The 16,959-nt window shown below is 45.9% G+C and overlaps 1 protein-coding gene across 1 annotated transcript in view; it reads left to right on the forward strand.

The window, feature by feature from the left end:
• Positions 1–333: 333 nt before the first annotated feature.
• Positions 334–16,959, forward strand: part of LOC140455510 (antigen peptide transporter 2-like) — a 30,837-nt gene continuing 14,211 nt past the window's right edge. The window contains exons 1-6 of the mRNA XM_072550455.1: positions 334–987; positions 4,370–4,484; positions 8,740–8,870; positions 9,386–9,591; positions 14,504–14,701; positions 15,002–15,130. Of these exons, the coding sequence (XP_072406556.1) occupies positions 450–987; positions 4,370–4,484; positions 8,740–8,870; positions 9,386–9,591; positions 14,504–14,701; positions 15,002–15,130 (1,317 nt within the window). The 5' untranslated portion in view covers positions 334–449. The remainder of the gene's footprint in view (positions 988–4,369; positions 4,485–8,739; positions 8,871–9,385; positions 9,592–14,503; positions 14,702–15,001; positions 15,131–16,959) is intronic.

Below are 16,959 nucleotides of genomic sequence, written 5' to 3' on the forward strand. Positions count from 1 at the left end.
CATTGATCTTTATGTCATTGATCTTTATTTGGTGGTTTGTTATTGATACAAACATGATTTTATTTATGCTAATAACCTTTATTTGATATTGATATTAATGATTGGATTTTTGTTACTGATCTTTATCTGATGATATTTGTTCTTGATATTAATGATTGGATTTAAGTTACTGATCTTTATTTGATGATCTTTATTATTGATATTAATGATTGGATTTATGTTCCTGATCTTTATTTGATGATATTTGTTATTGATATTAATGATTGGATTTTTGTTACTGATCTTTATTTGATGATCTTTATTATTGATATTAATGATTGGATTTATGTTCCTGATCTTTATTTGATGATGATTTTATTCCGGGGCGGCTCCCTCCCTCTCTCTGTCTCTGGGAGTGAAAGTGAAACTTTTGGGGGACACTGTTGTGTCTCTGTCTGCAGCAGCTGCCCATGGAGTCCCCGGGAGCAGCGCTCTCTCCCCCAGCCCCAGCCCCAGCCCCGGGCCCGGGCCGGACCCTGCCCCAGCGCCTGCTCCTGTCCGCCCTGCCCCCTCTCCTGCAGCTGGGACTCTCGCTGCTGGCGGTGCCGGTGCCGGTGCCGTCCCTCTCGGCCCTGGCTCTCAGCCTGGCCCTGAGCCGGAGCTTGGGCGGCCTGCACCGCCCGCTGCTGCTGTACACCGCCTGCTGCGGCCTCTCCCCGGCTCTGTACCGCCTCCTGCTGCCGGCCCGGGCCCGGGCCCTGGGGCTGGGGCTGAGCCTGGGCCTGGCGCCCCGCTCCCTGGCCGCCCTCCTCCTCCCTCACGCCGCCTCGGGCCTGGCCCTCGCCCTCCTGGAGGCGGCGGCGGCGGCAGCGGCTCTGCTCCGGGCCCGGGCCCGCGGCTCCCTCCCGGGGACACAGCGCAGTATCAGGCGCCGCCTCCTCGCCCTGTCCCGGCCCGACCTGGTCCCTCTGAGCGGGGCGTTCATCTTCCTCACCCTGGCCGTGATCGGTGAGTCCGCCCCGGGGGGAGGGGGAGTGACCCGGGGGGCGGGGGTGGGGTGGGGTGGGGTGGGGAGAGGGGCTGGGGGAGTGACGGAGGGAGCTGGGGAGTGGCCCAGGGGGAGGGGCTGGGGGTGTGACCGGGGTGGGGAAGAAGGGGCTGGGGGAGTGACCGAGGGTGGGTGGGGGGGAGTGACCTGGAGGGAGTGAGGGAGCTGGCGGAGTGACCCAGGGGGAGGGGTGAGAGTGACCCCGGTGAGCGGGCTGGATCAAACTGTGGGGGGAGGTGGCAGGAAGGGCTGGAGGGGACTGGAAGATTGACCCGGGGGGGGGGGGGGGGGGTGTCTGGGTTGAGTGTCCCAGGGGGAAAAGGATCTGGGGGAGTAACCAGGGTGGGGTGGAGTGGAGGGGGAGGTTGGGGTTAGGGGAGGGGAGTGACAGGGATGGGGGACACGGGGAGAGGGGAAATTGTGGATTGACAGAGGGAGTAGGAGTGGGAGAAATGAGGGTGATCCAGGATGGGGATAGGGTAAGGGGACCAGCCCTGAGGATCGTGCAGGGATCTGGATTGAGAGTAGTGAGGGGACCCATATTGAGGGGACAGGGAGATGATCTCAATTGAGGGGATGGAGTTTATGCAGTATGCATTGACAACAGGAGTGAGCTGATCTAGAGTTGGGGGTGGGGGTGGTGTGAGGAGGGATCCAGATTGAGGTGTGAGTGCAAGTTTTGGAAGCTTTAAGTTACTTTTACATAAGGATAAAAGTAGTCTTGGGTGAAAATAATAAACTGGAAATGAGGTTATCTTCCACGAGATTAGGCAGAATCCCAGGTAGTGCAGATTGAGATCACTGTTTGAGGGTAAATTCACATCGGGCATGTAGGAATCGTGTAAAGGCCAGTTGACTAAAGTTCAGGACGAGCATGTTCCTGTGAAAGTGAAGGATAACAATGACAAGATTGAGGAAACTTGGATGACCAGAGAAACTGAGAGCTTAGTCAAAAAGAAAAAGAGATTGAGGGGGGACCTGACTGAGGTTTACAAAATCATGAAGGGTATGGACAGGGTGGATAGACACAAGCTTTTTCCCAAGGTGAAGGATTCAATAACTAGAGGTCACGCTTTCAAGGTGAGAGGTGAAAAGTTTAAGGGGGATACATGTGTATAGTACTTTACACAGAGGATGGTAGATGCCTGGAGCGTGTTGCCAGCAGAGGTCGTAGAGGCAGGCACGGTAGATTCATTTAAGGTGCGTCTGGGCAGATGCACGAGTAGGTGGGGATCAAAGAGATACAGATGCTTAGGAATTGGGAGATAGGTTTAGACAGTGGATTTGAATCAGTACAGGCTTGGAGGGTCGAAGGGCCTGTTCCAGGGCTGTAAATCTTTTTCTTCTTTAGTCAAAGGAGAGGACCAAGAGGACTGGAGAATATCCAATATTGTTCCTTTGTTTGAGTAAGAAGATTGATGAGGGCAGACTGGTAGACTTTGTTTACTTGGACATAAGTCAAGCCTTTGACAAGGTTCCACATGGTAGACTAATGAGTAAAGTTAAATCACATAGGATCCAGATTGGATACAGATCTGGAGGTCTGTGACCAGTGGCTTCCATAAGAATAGGTGCTGGGTCCACTTTTGTTTGTTGTTTATTTAAATGGTTTAGATGAGAATATAGAAAGCATGATTAGTAAGTTTGCAGGTGACACCAAGATGGTGTAGTGGCTGTCTGAGATTATAGAGATCTCAATAAATTGGTCAGTGGGCTGAGGAGTGGCAGATGGAGTTTAATTTGGATAAATGTGAGTAACTACATTTTGGTAAAATGTAGGGGCAGGGCTTATACAGTTAGAATGAGGGCCTTGGGTAGTATTAGGCAAAAGTGAGGACTGCAGATGCTGGAGATCAGTGTCAACGTTAGAGTGGTGCTGGAAAAGCACAGCAGGTCAGGCACATCTGAGGAGCAGGAAAATCGACGTTTCGGACAAAAGCCCTTATTATAGAATACAGAGACCAAAAAGTTCAGGTACATAATTCTTTGAAGTTTGTGTCACAAGGTTACAAAGACATTAGCATGCTTGCCTTCATTGCTCAGACATTTGAGTATAAGAGTTGGGATGTTATGTTGAGTTTATACAGGACATTGGCGAGGCCTGTTCTGCAGTACTCTGTCCATTTCTGGTCTCCCTGATACAGGAGCGCGGTATTAAGTTAGAATGGATTCGGGAGAGATTTTCCAGGATGTTGTGGAAGATTTGAGTTAATAAAGGTCAGGCTGGGTAGTCTGATAGCTTTTTTACTGGAGCATTGGATGTTGAGTGGTGATCTTTTAGAGCTTTATAAAATAATGAGGGGTGTAGATAATGTGAATGGCAGGTGTCTTTTTTCATAGGGTAGGGGATTTCAAGATTAAAATAGACATGAGGGACAATTCTTTTCCTCAGAGAATGGTTTGAATGTCGAATAAACTTCTAGAGGAAGTGGCGGATGCAGGTACACCTACAATGTTTAAATAAAATTTAGATTGGTACATGAATAAGAAATATTTGGAGGGATAGAGACCAAGCATATGTAGGCAGGACTATTTTAGTTTCAGAATCTGGTTGGCTTGGACCAAAGGGTTTGTTTCTATACTGTTCACTGATGTCTCGATACTATTCTTATGTGGAGACGGGTGGAGGAATCTGATCACCGTGATTGAGGGAGGGGGATGAAGGATGGAGGAGGAAATGCCGAAAAGGAAGGAGGGGTGAATTTGGAGTGACAAGAGTGAATTGGGGAGCCAGAGCGTGGGGCCATTGAGTAGGATCTGGTGGGAGTGTTATCCAGGAACCTGACGAAAAGGGGTAGTCTGCAGAGTGAGAAGGGGTTTGGAACAAGGGTGGTGGGACTTGTCCTGTGTAAGGAGAGTCAGGAGTGGATCCCAGAGTAAAAAACGTGTTTCATGAACCAGAGTGAGTGGGGTACATGGGATCAATATTTCACATTATCTCTCTGTATCACCTTATCCCCCTCTCTCTTCCTCACTATCTCTCTGACTGATACCGCTCTCTCTTCCTCAGTATCTCTCTGACCCATTACCCCTCTCACTTCCCCACTATCTGTCTGACCCATTACCCTCTCTCTCTTCCCCACTATCTCTCTTCCCCACTATCTCTCTGATCCATTACCTCCTTTCTTTTCCTCAGTATCTCTCTGACCCACCCACTTCCCCACTGTCTCTGACCTGCCCCTCTCTGTCTTTCCCTCTATCCCTCTGACGCAGCCCCCCCACTTTGTCTGTATTCCTCTGACCAATAGCCGCTGTCTCATTCCATCTCTCTAAGCCGTCCCCCTGCACCCTCACCCATCCCCTGATAGTATTCATGTTGTGTCAATGTGTGTTTGATTTCAGGTGAGGTCTTCATGCCTTACTATGCAGGGAAGGTGATTGATTTACTGAAGTCTGACTTTGACCATCGAGCGTTCCTCATCGCCATATTCTACATGTTCATCAGCTCCATGGGAAGGTAAGCTGTCAGTGATGGCGATGGCTGCTCGTCACTGACCCCCCCACCCTCGAGAGAGAGAGAGAGAGAGAGAGAGAGAGAGAGAGAGAGAGAGAGAGAGAGTGTGTCCTGTATCGCTAGGATGGGATAAGGTCAAGCCTGAATGGAAGGTGTTGGTATCAGGGGTGTGCGTTAGACTGGCGTTAGGAAAGGATTATTGTGTGGTGATTGGTTAGTGCAAAAGGATTTGGAGCATGAACATGGGTGTCTGTATTACTAGTCCAATGATATTGGCAGGAGAGCACTGCTTCCACTTCACAGAATCCTTTCCAGGTTAGATCGAGGCCATTTGACCCATCGTGTCCGTATTGACACCTCAAATGAAAACACGTGTCTTGTGGGATTGCCTTGCCTTCCCCCTGTACTCTGAACATCATTCTTCTCAGATAACAGTGTAATTCCTGTGTGAATGTCTGGATTGAACCAGCCTCTCGGACCCTAACCACTCATTGTATGAGAAAGCTTTCCTTTCGTATCACCTTTGCGTCTTTTCGCAATTACTTGAAATCTGTGACCTTGCGTTCACGATGCTTTCACAATTGGGAACAGCTTTCTCTCCATTCACACTGACCAGACCCCTCATAATTTTTAAGAACCTTTATCATATCTCCTTTTGGCCTTCTTTGCTCTGACCTGTATTATCTATTTTCATAACCGAAGTTCCTCATCCCTGGAACCGTTTTTGTGAATGTTTTCTGCAATCTCCAACACGGTCACATTCTTACCAGAACAGGGCACCCGACTCCAACTGAGGTGGGACTTACACAAGTTTAACAGCGGCCTACTGACAGTTAAATATGAAGGACATCGCTGTCAAACTCAGTCCCCACCAGGAATCCACACAAATACTTTCCAACACTGCTCACTGGATCAGAAAGAGGTGATTCACGGACCTACTTCGCATAGCTTGGACACTAAACCAGAAGCCAGTCCCAAGTCGTCGTCTTAGTTTTTGAATTGCAGTGAACTTTCAGAGGAATGGGTCAAGCGTGTTCATGTATCTTGCTGTAGTTATGTAAGGCCTTGGTGGGGCCTCTCCTGCAGTATTATGTGTCGTTTCTGTATCCTTATCTGAGGAAGAATGTTCTGGCAATGGAGGGAATGCAACAAAGATTTATCAGACTGAGCTGGTAGGGCTGACGTATGAATCGAGACTGGATCAGTTAGAAGTATATTTACTGGAGTTGAGAAAAATGAGCAGGAATCTTCTCAAAATCTTTTTAAAAATTTAACAGAACTGGACAGGGTGAAAGCAGGGAAGGTGTTTCTGATGACCGGGCAGTCCAGAACCAGAGGTCACAGTCTAAGGATACAGAGTGGGCCTTTTGGACTTCGATGAAGAGAAATGTCTTCACCCAGAGAGTGGTGAGCTTGTGGAATTCTCTGCCACAGAAAGCAGATGAGGCCAAAACATTTCAGGGAATTACATACAGTTCTTAAAGCTAAAGGGATCAAAGGTATGGGCAGAAACCAAGGACAAAGAGGGAAGCAGGCTTTCTACGGAAGAGTTTATCTGATCATTCCCCTCCACCTTTTCTGGTACAGCTTCACTGGTACCTGATACCCTGTTACATAAATTAGCAAAGCGATTGTATGACATATTGACAGAGTTAACCACGCTGCTGAGTGTGTTGGTGCATGGCAAATGCAGGTAAACTTTCACTTTTTCATCTATTAACAATCGTTAGATTCACACAGAATCGATTTACAAGAATGGTTCCAGTGATGAGACACTTTGCTTCTAATGATAGATTGAAGAAGTTGGGACTGCTCTCTGTGGAGAGGAGAAGGCGGAGAGGAGATTTGGTAGAGGTCTCCAAAACATGAGTGGGCTGGACTGGATGCAGATGTTTCTGCTCATAAACTTAAAAGGACCAAGAGGGCATAGATTTGTATCAATGTGCCAACAAAGCAAAGGTGATTTGAGGAAAAGTGTTTTCACACAGCGAGTAGTTAAGATATAGAATGCACTGCCTGGAAATACAGTGGAGGCAGGTTCAATTGAGCCATTAAGAGTGGCATTGGGTGATTATTTGGAAAGAAATGGTGTGCAGGGATATGTGGTAAAGGCAGAACATTAACAGTAGGTAATACAACGGGGGAGTGCACAATGGGCTGAATGGCCTCCTGCAAAGATTGTATGATTCTGTGACATAAAAATTAGATGTTGAAGGCCAGCGAAATCTTTGACCAAAGCTCGCCAACTGGAAATGCAACACAACACCAACAAGTTGATTTCATTTTCGATTCGCCATTGCGCAGGCACAGTGAATGAAGCCACTTTTTTTTTCCCCCTGTTTATCCATCCCACCATGGCTGCTTCTGAGGGGGAGCTGCTCAGTGCATGATGGGTCAAAAGGTCAATGCAGCCCATGAAGTATGCCACTGCAGGACTAGGACAATAGGAATCAGCAGCACCAGGCACTTATCTCCTTCTGTGGAGGTTCCGATCATTTCTGGACTCGGTGGAATAGTCCAAGTGTCAGATCTAACCCTCTGATTAGTTTATATGTCTCTATTAAGTCACCTCTTAACCTTCTCGTCTGTAACAAAAACAGCCTCAAGTCCATCAAGCTTTCCTCATAGGACCTTCCCTCCATACCAGGCAACATCCTGGTAAATCTCTTCTGCACCCTTTCCAAAGCTTCCACATCCTTCCTACGATGTAGTGACCAGAACTGGATGCAATACTTTAGGTGCGGCTGCACCAGAGTTTTGTACAGCTGCAGCATGACCTCATGGCTCTGAAACCCAATCCCTTTACCAATAAAAGCTAACACACCGTGTGCCTTCTTCACAACCCTATCAACCTGGGTGGCAACTTTCAGGGATCTATTTACATGGACATCAAGATCCCTCTGCTCACCGACACTACCAAGAATCTTACCATTAATCCTGCTGTTCCTTCCAAAGTGACTTTAGCAGAGAGAATAAAAAGAAATTTAATACCTAAATGATGAGAGGTTGCAGAGCTCTGCGATGCAGCAGGATCTGGATGCCCTAGTAAATGAATGGTGAAAGGCTAATATGTAGGTACAGAATGTCATTAGATTAGATTAGATTACTTAGTGTGGAAACAGGCCCTTCAGCCCAACAAGTCCACACCGACCCGCCGAAGCGCAACCCACCCATACCCCTACATTTACCCCTTACCTAACACTATGGGCAATTTAGCATGGCCAATTCACCTGACCTGCACATCTTTTGACTGTGGGAGGAAACCGGAGCACCCGGAGGAAACCCACGCAGACACTGGGAGAACGTGCAAAACTCCACACAGTCAGTCTCCTGAGGTGGGAATTGAACCCGGGTCTCTGGTGCTGTGAGGCAGCAGTGCTAACCACTGTGCCAAGTAATATCCTGTAGGCAAAGTAATAGAATGTTACTATTTATTGCAAAAGGAATTGCATATTAGGCAGGTCATGTTTCAGTAACACAGGGTGCTGGTGAGACCACGTCTGCAGCATTGTGGATGGGATTGGTTGCCCCACTGAAGAAAGGATGCAAAGGTGTTGGAGATTGTTCAGTTAATGTTTACTGAACTATTATGTGGAATGGGCGAGTTGTCTTGTGTGGAAATGTCAGACTAGGCCTGTATCCACTGGAGTAAGAAGTGACTTGATTGAAACAAATTTGGTCCTGAAGGGTCTTAAGTTGATATAGGTATGTTTTCTGTTGTGGGAGAACCTCGAACTAGGGGTCACTGTTTAAAAATAAGCCCTGATTCATTTTAAAACTAAAAGAGTCAAGGCAAAGTTTTTGTCTCAAAGGATTGTGAGTGTTTGTGACTTTTGATCTGAAAAGCTGGTGGAAGCAGATTTATAGAGACATACAGTATGAAAACAGACCTTTGGCCCAACTTGTCCTTGTTGATCAGGTTTGATCAACTGAACTAGACCCATTTCCTTGTATATTTTTAAGGCAGAGGTGGGCACGTTAAAGAAAGGGGTGAAAGCTAAATTGGGAGAGGTGTAGGTAGGAACATGGGTTTGAAGTTAGAATCGGATCAGTCATGATGTTACTGGGCTGGAGGGGCTGAATGGTCGATTCCTGCACTCTGTTCATATTGAACAGACTGTGCCTGTGTTCAGATGGGAACCTCTAATTCAGCAGTTCCACAGCTCCCACAGAGAGAGAGGGAGGGACTGCAGAGTCCAGCACACACACCCCATTAACCTCCAGCCCTTTCTGACTGAAGGAATTGTTCCTTTTCCAGCTCCATTTCAGCCGGTCTCCGGGGAGGCCTCTTCATGTTCACAATGTACAGACTGAACAAACGGGTTCGAAAACTGCTCTTCTCATCCCTGGTACAGCAGGAAATCGGCTTCTTTGAAATAACTCGGTCTGGTAAGGACAGCACCAAACAGCTGTATTTCCTCCAGCTACTGTTACAAGATACCTAGGCATAGATTCTTCGGTACAAGTTCTTAGGGAAAGAAAAGCTAGAAAAATAATGAAATTAAAAAGTTACATATTGTGAGAATACGTTAGAAAATAGAGAACCTGAAAAGTTCAGAACAACAGTACTTCCAACCCAGTCCACCCTGGCACCTAGACTCCAGACTGCATTGGGCTTCACCTTGAGGCTCACAAGGGTGGGAAACCACTCTGGAATCACCGAGGCAGGAAGTCCATGTTGAGGCTATGCCAGGCCGAGAGACCACCAGGTGCTGTCAAGAGACTGCCCGGCTGGGCTGGGAAATCACCATACCAGGCTGGTATGACAGTGCGTTCATTACAAACAATCATATGACTGTAATGAATTAGCTCTAGATGGTGGTTAGTATCGCTCCTGTTTTGCTGTTGTATTGTGATAACTGTCCTTATTTAATAGACATTAGTCTGTTCTGTTTATTCCACAGGTGATATCACCTCACGCCTCTCCACTGACACTGCCCTCACGAGTCGCTCCATTGCAGCCAATGTGAATATCTTCCTGCGAAGCTTGGTGAAGACAGTTGGCATCCTCTTCTTCATGGTCTCCCTCTCATGCCAGCTCACCTTGCTGATATTTATAGAGTCTCCTCTCACCATAGTCCTTCAGAAGCTGTATAATAAGTATCACATGGTGAGTATGTAGCCAGCAGTACAACAGACTGTAGTGAACCACCTTGTTATTAAAAATGTGGAGAGACAGTGTAAAACAAAGGGTACTAGTCTAAAGGGGGTAGAGTAGGATAGAAACTTAGATATGCAAGTCAATTACATGTAGCAGGACAGGCAGGGAGAGCTGTTAATAAAGCAACCACTATTTCTGACTTCATTCATAAAGGCACAGAGTACAAGAGCAGGATATTAATGATGAACTTATACAAGATCCTGATTAGGCCAAAGCTGGGATAGTGCGTACAAATCTGCACACCATGTTATAGGAAAGATGTGAACATGTTGGAGAGAGTCCAGAAGAGGTAAATGAGAGTAGTTCCAGAATTGAGACGTTTTAGCTATAAGGATAGAGTGATGAAGTTGGGACTTCTCCATGGAGAGAAGGTGGCTAAGCAGAGATGACAGAAGTTTTCAAAAGCCCATGGGGGGGTCTGAACAGAGTGGATAGGGAGAAACTGTTCCCATTTGTCAACAGACCTAGATCCAGAGGATGCAGTTTTAATGTGATTTGCAAATGAAATAAATGTGAGGCAAGAGAAAAACGTTTCCATCTAGTGAATGGTTAGGGTCTGGAATGTCCAGCCTGGAAATGTAGTGGAGGTAGGTTCAACTGAGGCATTCAGGAGAGCATTGGAGGGGTATTTAGGTAGAGACAACGTGCCTGTTACAGAGAAAAGGCGGGAGATTGGCACGATGTCAAAATGCTCCAAGAGCCAGTGTAGATCTGATGGACTGAATGATCTCTACCTGGACTGTAAACGTTTTTTGATTCTCATTACACTCTCCTCCCACAGATATTGATATAATGAATAAATCTTAATCAATTGTCTCCACTTTTACTCAGTACCTGGAACTTAAGGTCTAAGTACTCCCTTTTAACTTTTTTATTTAAGAAACCATATTGAGTATATTTTCTTTCTCAAACTGTGTCACTTCATGTTTTCCTCCATCGAGTTTCATCTGAAACGTCTCTGCTGATATCGCTCTGAGTATACGTGTGTCAGTATAAAGGTGAGGAAATTCTTCACTGCCTCCAGCATGCTAGAATCAGAAGGTCATCCTTGATCCTGACAGAGTGCCTCCAAAGGGAGAGGTTGTCGATGTATGTGTCCGACCCTGACATGACTGATAGTTCCCTGCAGTTGCCAAACGCTATTTGCATGACCTGATGAAGGGCTTTTACCTGAAACGTCGATTTTCCTTCTCCTCGGACGCTGCCTGACCTGCTGTGCTTTTCCAGCACCACACTCTCGACTCTAATCTCCAGCACCTGCATCCCCCACTTTCTCCTGGACTATTTGCATGACGGTCCGTTGCAGTATTCGGTCCCTGAGACCAGACTGAGCTGCAGGAACCTGAACCCTTTGTCTCACCAGCTTGCTGCTCGACTTTGAATTGGATTTCTCTCATACAATCCCAGAGCGGCATCTTATTGTAAATCCGTATTTACAGCAGCCATTGCAACTCTTTGTCAGTCCCTCTGTAGAACTCATGTCACACACTCCGAGAGTGGTGAATCATTGGAATTCACTTTCCCCGAGGGCTGGCCAGGAGTGAGTATGTTCAAGATAAAAGTAGGTAGAGTTCAAAATCTGAAACATGACAATTATGGGGATAGTGCAGCAAAACGGTATCAAGGTCAAAAATCAATCATATTGAATGGTACAGCAGGCATAAGGGGCTGAATGGCCTACTCAGCCTCTATTTCCTGTGTTTCTGTAAACAGGTCATTCAGTCCAATAGATCTGTGTTGGTATTTATGTTCCATACATACTTCCTCTCATCCCTATATTCTACTACACTGTCAATATGACTACATCAATGATTTTGATTTGGGGAGTCGATATATATATTTCCGACTTTGAAGTTGCCACAGGACAGTGTAGTAGTGTGAGTTATAAGGAGGATGCAAGGATGCTTCAAAAGGGGTTTGGGGAGGCTGAGTGACTGGGCATAACCCTAACAAATGGAATATGGTGAAGACATCCCTGTGAGATTTTCCACTTTAATGGGAAGAATGGAAATTGTAAAATGTATTACATAGAAAATGGAACAGTGCAACACAGTACAGGCCCTTTGGCCCACGATGTTGTGCTGACATATTATCCTACCTCTAAGATCAGACTAACCTACATACCCTTCATTTAACCTACCTCTGACACCTCCCCTAAACCTTCCTCCAATCACCTTAACATTGTGCCCCCTTGTGATAGACATTCTGGGAAAAAGTCTCTGACTATCCACTCTATCTATGCTTTTCATCGTCTGTGTCACCTTTTATCATATTGAGAGGCTAGGACATATTGAATTTCCAAGGGACTTAAGTGTGTGGCATTGTTCACCACACAGTGAAAGTTTATAGACAGCTACACAAGCAATTCAGAATTCTCCTCTGCAGCCAGGGGTTTTGATTACAGGGGTAAAGCTATCTTAGTACAATTATCTAGAGCCTCGTTGAGAACAGACCTTGAATATTGTGCAATTTTGCTGTCCTTATTTGAGGAAGGAGGTACATGCTATAGACTTTAACACAGGTTTATCCAGACTGATTCCTGGGAGGGAGGGATTGTCTGCTGAAGACAGGTTATTTGGTCTGGGTCTCTATTCTCTGGAGTTCAGAGTGAGAGGTGATCTCGTAGAAACAAAGCTCTTTAAGGGATTGACAGGGAAAATACAGGATAGATATTTTTCCAGGGGTGGGAGGGGAGTAGGTGTGGTGGGGACCTAGGGAATGCAATCTATTTCGGAATGAGATGAGGAAGAAATGCTTCACTCAGACTGTTATGAATCTTTGAAATTCTGCATCGCAGAGGATGATGGAGACTCAGTCACTGAGTTTGCTTAAGAGAGAGATTGTTGGATTTCTACAGGTGAAAGACACCACGGATACAGGGGTAGTGCACGAGATTAGCACTGAATATATCAATCATGATCACACTGAAATGCTGCAGCAGCTTTGAGCTGTCTGGCCCCTTTACTAATGTTGAATCACAGACTATGTGTGGGGGAGAAAAGGAGGCCACTCTGCCCATTGTGTAAGACCATAAGGAATAGGAACAGGAATAGGTCATGCAACCCCTCAAGCCTGCTCAGCCATTCAATAGGCTCATGACTGGTCTGACATTCCCGAAGTCCACTTCCTTGCCTCTTCCCAATAGTCCTGGTTTCCTTGACTGATCAAGAATCTCTCTCAGCTTGAAATGGACACCAGGACTGTGCCCCCACAGCTTTCTGCAGGAAGCACTTCCAAAGACTCTCAACACGTTCAGAGAAGAAACTCCTCCTCATCTCAGTCTTAAATTGGTGACCTTTTTATATTCTGAGACTTCTCCCTCTGGCGTTAGAGGGGAAACATCCTCTCAGCATTTATCCTATCAAACCTAGAATCCTATATTTTCGGTGAGATCACCTCTTATTCTTCTAAACTCCAGTGAGTAGAGTTCCAACCTGTTTAGCCTTTGCTGATGAGACAATCCTCATAAACCTTCTCTGAACTGCTTCCAATAAAATGAATCTTCCCTTAAATAATGGGACCAAAACTGCTCACGGTACAGTGCTCCAGATGTGGTTTCACCAGCACCTTGTATAGTTGCAGTAAGACTTCCCTACTCTCTCACTCCAACCCTTTCGAAATAAGGGCCAACATTTCATTGACCTTCCTGATTACCTGCTGCACCTCTGTGCAAGCTTTCTGAATTTGTGTGCAAGTTCCCCAAGTCCCTTTGTGTTGCAGCTTTCTGCAGCGTTTTGCTCATTTGAACAACACTCTGTTCTTTTGTTCTCCTTTCTGAAATGCCCAATTTTGCATTTTCCCATGTTATATTCCATTTGCCAACTTGTTGCCCACTTACTTAATGTATCATTATCTGTCTCACCATCTGCCTTTCCCATTATTTTTATGTCATCTGCAAATTTGGCTTCACTTCCTTCCTTCAAGTCATTTTGATGTAAACAGTGTAGTCCCAGCATTGATCCCTGTGGAACCCACTGGTCACCAACCTGAAGAAGATCTCCTTATCCCCACTCAATATTTCTTGCCCATGAGCCAATTCTCTGTACACACCAATACTGCCTCCATGACATCTTAAGACTTAGCCTTTTGTGAGATACCTGTCAAACACCTTCTAGAAGTTGAAATTCAACACATCTATCTACCTATCCACATCTCCTCTGCCCACTCTGGTTGAGACTTGTTCAAAAGATTCTAATTAATCAGAGACTATTTCCATTTCAGGAATGCTTGACTTCATTATGATTTTCCAAATGTGTTGCTGTTATTTCCTTAATAATTGATTCCAATATTTTTCCAACAATGTATGTTAGACCAACCAGCTACATGCTTTTTGCCTTCCCTCCCTTTTTGAAAAGTGGTGTCATATTGGCAGATTTCCAATCCTTCTCCAGGTTTTTGGAAAATTACAACCAGTGCGTCTGCTATCTCTTTTGGGGACCCCACGATGCAAGCTGTCGGGGCCAAGGGTCTTAGCAAATTGAGTTTATCTAATACTGCTTCCAGAGTAGTACTTAAATTCCAAACACCCCAGTTTGTTTCCTTGCAGGTTACAGTACTGAAGGTGCATACAGCATTCCCTGCCCATCCAATCTTTCCTCAGGGCAGCAATTTTCCAATCCTGGCAAATCTCCCCCGTTCGCTTGTTGGTGGAGTCACATCCTTGCTGTAATGAGGTAACCATATCTTCAAATGTATGTTGCTGCAGTGTGATTGATAGTTCCAGGACCCACTTTCTACCCCAACCAAACCTTCACCTGTGGTTCCAATGGAATAGATCAGCGCTTTGCACAGTCAAGAAGAATCGTTCCAGCTTCCCAGGAATGGGATTGTGTCTGACTGCTTTGTTTTGCGTTACACACAGAAACTGGTCCGGGAGGTGCAGGACTCCATCGCCAAGTCAAACCAACTGGCCGGCGAGATTGTTTCTGGGATCAGGACAGTCCGGAGTTTTGCCGCCGAGGATGAGGAATCTGAACTGTTCGAGGAAAAGCTCCAAGCAACACACCAGCTCAAGAACAAACGGGATATTGTCAGAGCGGTGTACCTGGTGTGCCACAGGGTGAGTGGATACGACAGTCTGCACCCCCCACTGTGTACATAGTGACTGCTTCAGCACTCAGTCTGTCCGAAGCATGAGCAGAAAGAGCCACCATTTCAGATGTCAACACTTTCAGACGGGATCAGCAATCTGAGGGAAAGTACACCCCCCCCCAGGGTGCCATATACACCGTGAGATCCTCCCTTATCTGTCTCTGTGTGTGTGTCTCTCTCTCTCTTTTCTCGCTTTGTTCAGGTGTGTATTACTATGTCTCTCACTCTGCCTGTGGTCTCATTCCTTCCCCTTGCTGTGTTTCTGCAGCACATACAACTTGTGATGCAGCTGATCATGTTGTACGCTGGACAGCACCTGATCCGGAACAGGCAGATGAGCAGTGGGGATCTTGTCGCATTTATCCTGTACCAGGGCGAATTCGGATCTTACGTCCGGGTAAGACTCTCATTTCTCTGCTGGTCGGAGTGTGGTTTGATGGTTGCTGCCTTTGAGGGATGCAGAGTTTACTATGCGGTTTAGTTAGCTTTTGCCTTCTCTGAATGGCCTCCTGTGAATGTAGCTTTCAGCATGTGCCAGTGTGTCACTCTGTTATCTTAAACTGTCTCTGAGCACAGTCTGGATTATTTAATTAATCATGTCCAATAGCAGAGTGCACATCCAATGGTGGCTATCCTTTCAGAGGTTTGCAGCCTTGGGCTGGTTAAGCAGGATCAGATGCTGCCCAGAGCGAGCGGTAATCGATATGGTTCCCCCCAGTCATTGCTAGATACAGCCTGCATACCTGGAATCGCTCGATCACTGAAACTCGGAGACCACCTTACTCATTTGTGTTTCAGACAAAACATTAATAGCAACATGCTGTTAGTGGACAGAACCTACTCATGGATTTATTGCTGAGTGAGGCAACTAGCTTCACCAATTGTTTGGATTTTCTGGGATTCCATTTCGTTCCAGGGTATTCTGAGCTAGACTGGGCACCATTCAGCCAGAGGGAGTGGACAGAGGCTCCTTTTCATGAGTTTTCACTGGACACAGCACGTGGTGGTTGGTTAGGGTACCTGTTACCGTACAGTTCCACTGACACCTCTCCCATCTCAGCAGCAACCTCTCACAGTGAGCAAATGGCTCCAGCCCAATTCATGTGGTTCCCAATAGACCAAACTTGTAGCATGCAACTGTAGGAATCGCAGTGTGGATGTTGACCAGAGAGTGTGGGTCTTTGCTAGATAAGGGTTAAGCAACCATTGTATTAGTTGAGAATTCTGACATGGAGAAGGGTGAGCTCATTTGCTTGTTCCGTTTCAATGGTCAATGTGGGTGGAAGATGGAGTTTGTTAAGCTTTCAGGCTGAAATATTCTGAATATGTCACTTACATATCAGAAATATGCAAAGGCTTAAAGGTCTTTCTATCAAAGGAGATCTTCTTATGGAAATTAGTAATGATGTTAGCATGAGCTGGACCTGGAGGATATCCCAGGAAATGCCATCTGTCTAGTGTGTATACATGAGCCTCTATTGACAACAACTCCATAAACTAAAAATCACACAACACCAGGTTATAGTCCAACAGGTTTAATTGGTAGCACACTAGCTTTGGGAGCGACGCTCCTTCATCAGGTGATAGTGGAGGGCTCAATCCTAACACAGAATTTATAGCAAAAATTTACAGTGTGATGTAACTGAAATTATACATTGAAAAATTGATTGTCTGTTAAGCCTTTCATCTGTTAGAGTACAGTGATAGTTTCCAAATCATGACTCCATAAACTAAACCTGTTGGAAACACAGCCACACCAGAAGCTTATTTAAGCTGAACTGTTAGCACAATTAACCTTCTGCTTAATAAACCTCGTTTCTGTCTGTTTGAGTACCGCAGGGGTCAGTGCATTTGGACCCCAACTATTCACTGCTGATTTTGATGAAGAAACTCAATGAAATATCTCCAGATTTGCAGCTGACTAAAAGCGAGGTGGAAGGGTGAGCTGTGATGAGGATGCAGTGTAATCTGGACAAGTTGAGTCAGTGAGCAAATACATCGCAGATGAAGTATAACGTGGATAAATATGACGTTATTTACTTTAGTATCAAGAGCAGGAAGACATATTATTGTCTGAACAGTGATCGTTTAAGAAAGGGGCAGATGCAATAGGACCTGGGTGTCTCTCTTGTCCACCAGTCACTGAAAGTCTGCATACACGTGCAGGTGCAGCGGGCGATGAAGAAACTGAATAAATGCTTTCATTGTGAGAGAATTCGAGTCCAG

The sequence above is a fragment of the Chiloscyllium punctatum genome, chromosome 30 (genome assembly GCF_047496795.1).
Source record: "Chiloscyllium punctatum isolate Juve2018m chromosome 30, sChiPun1.3, whole genome shotgun sequence".
NCBI classification, from domain to species: Eukaryota; Metazoa; Chordata; class Chondrichthyes; order Orectolobiformes; family Hemiscylliidae; genus Chiloscyllium; species Chiloscyllium punctatum.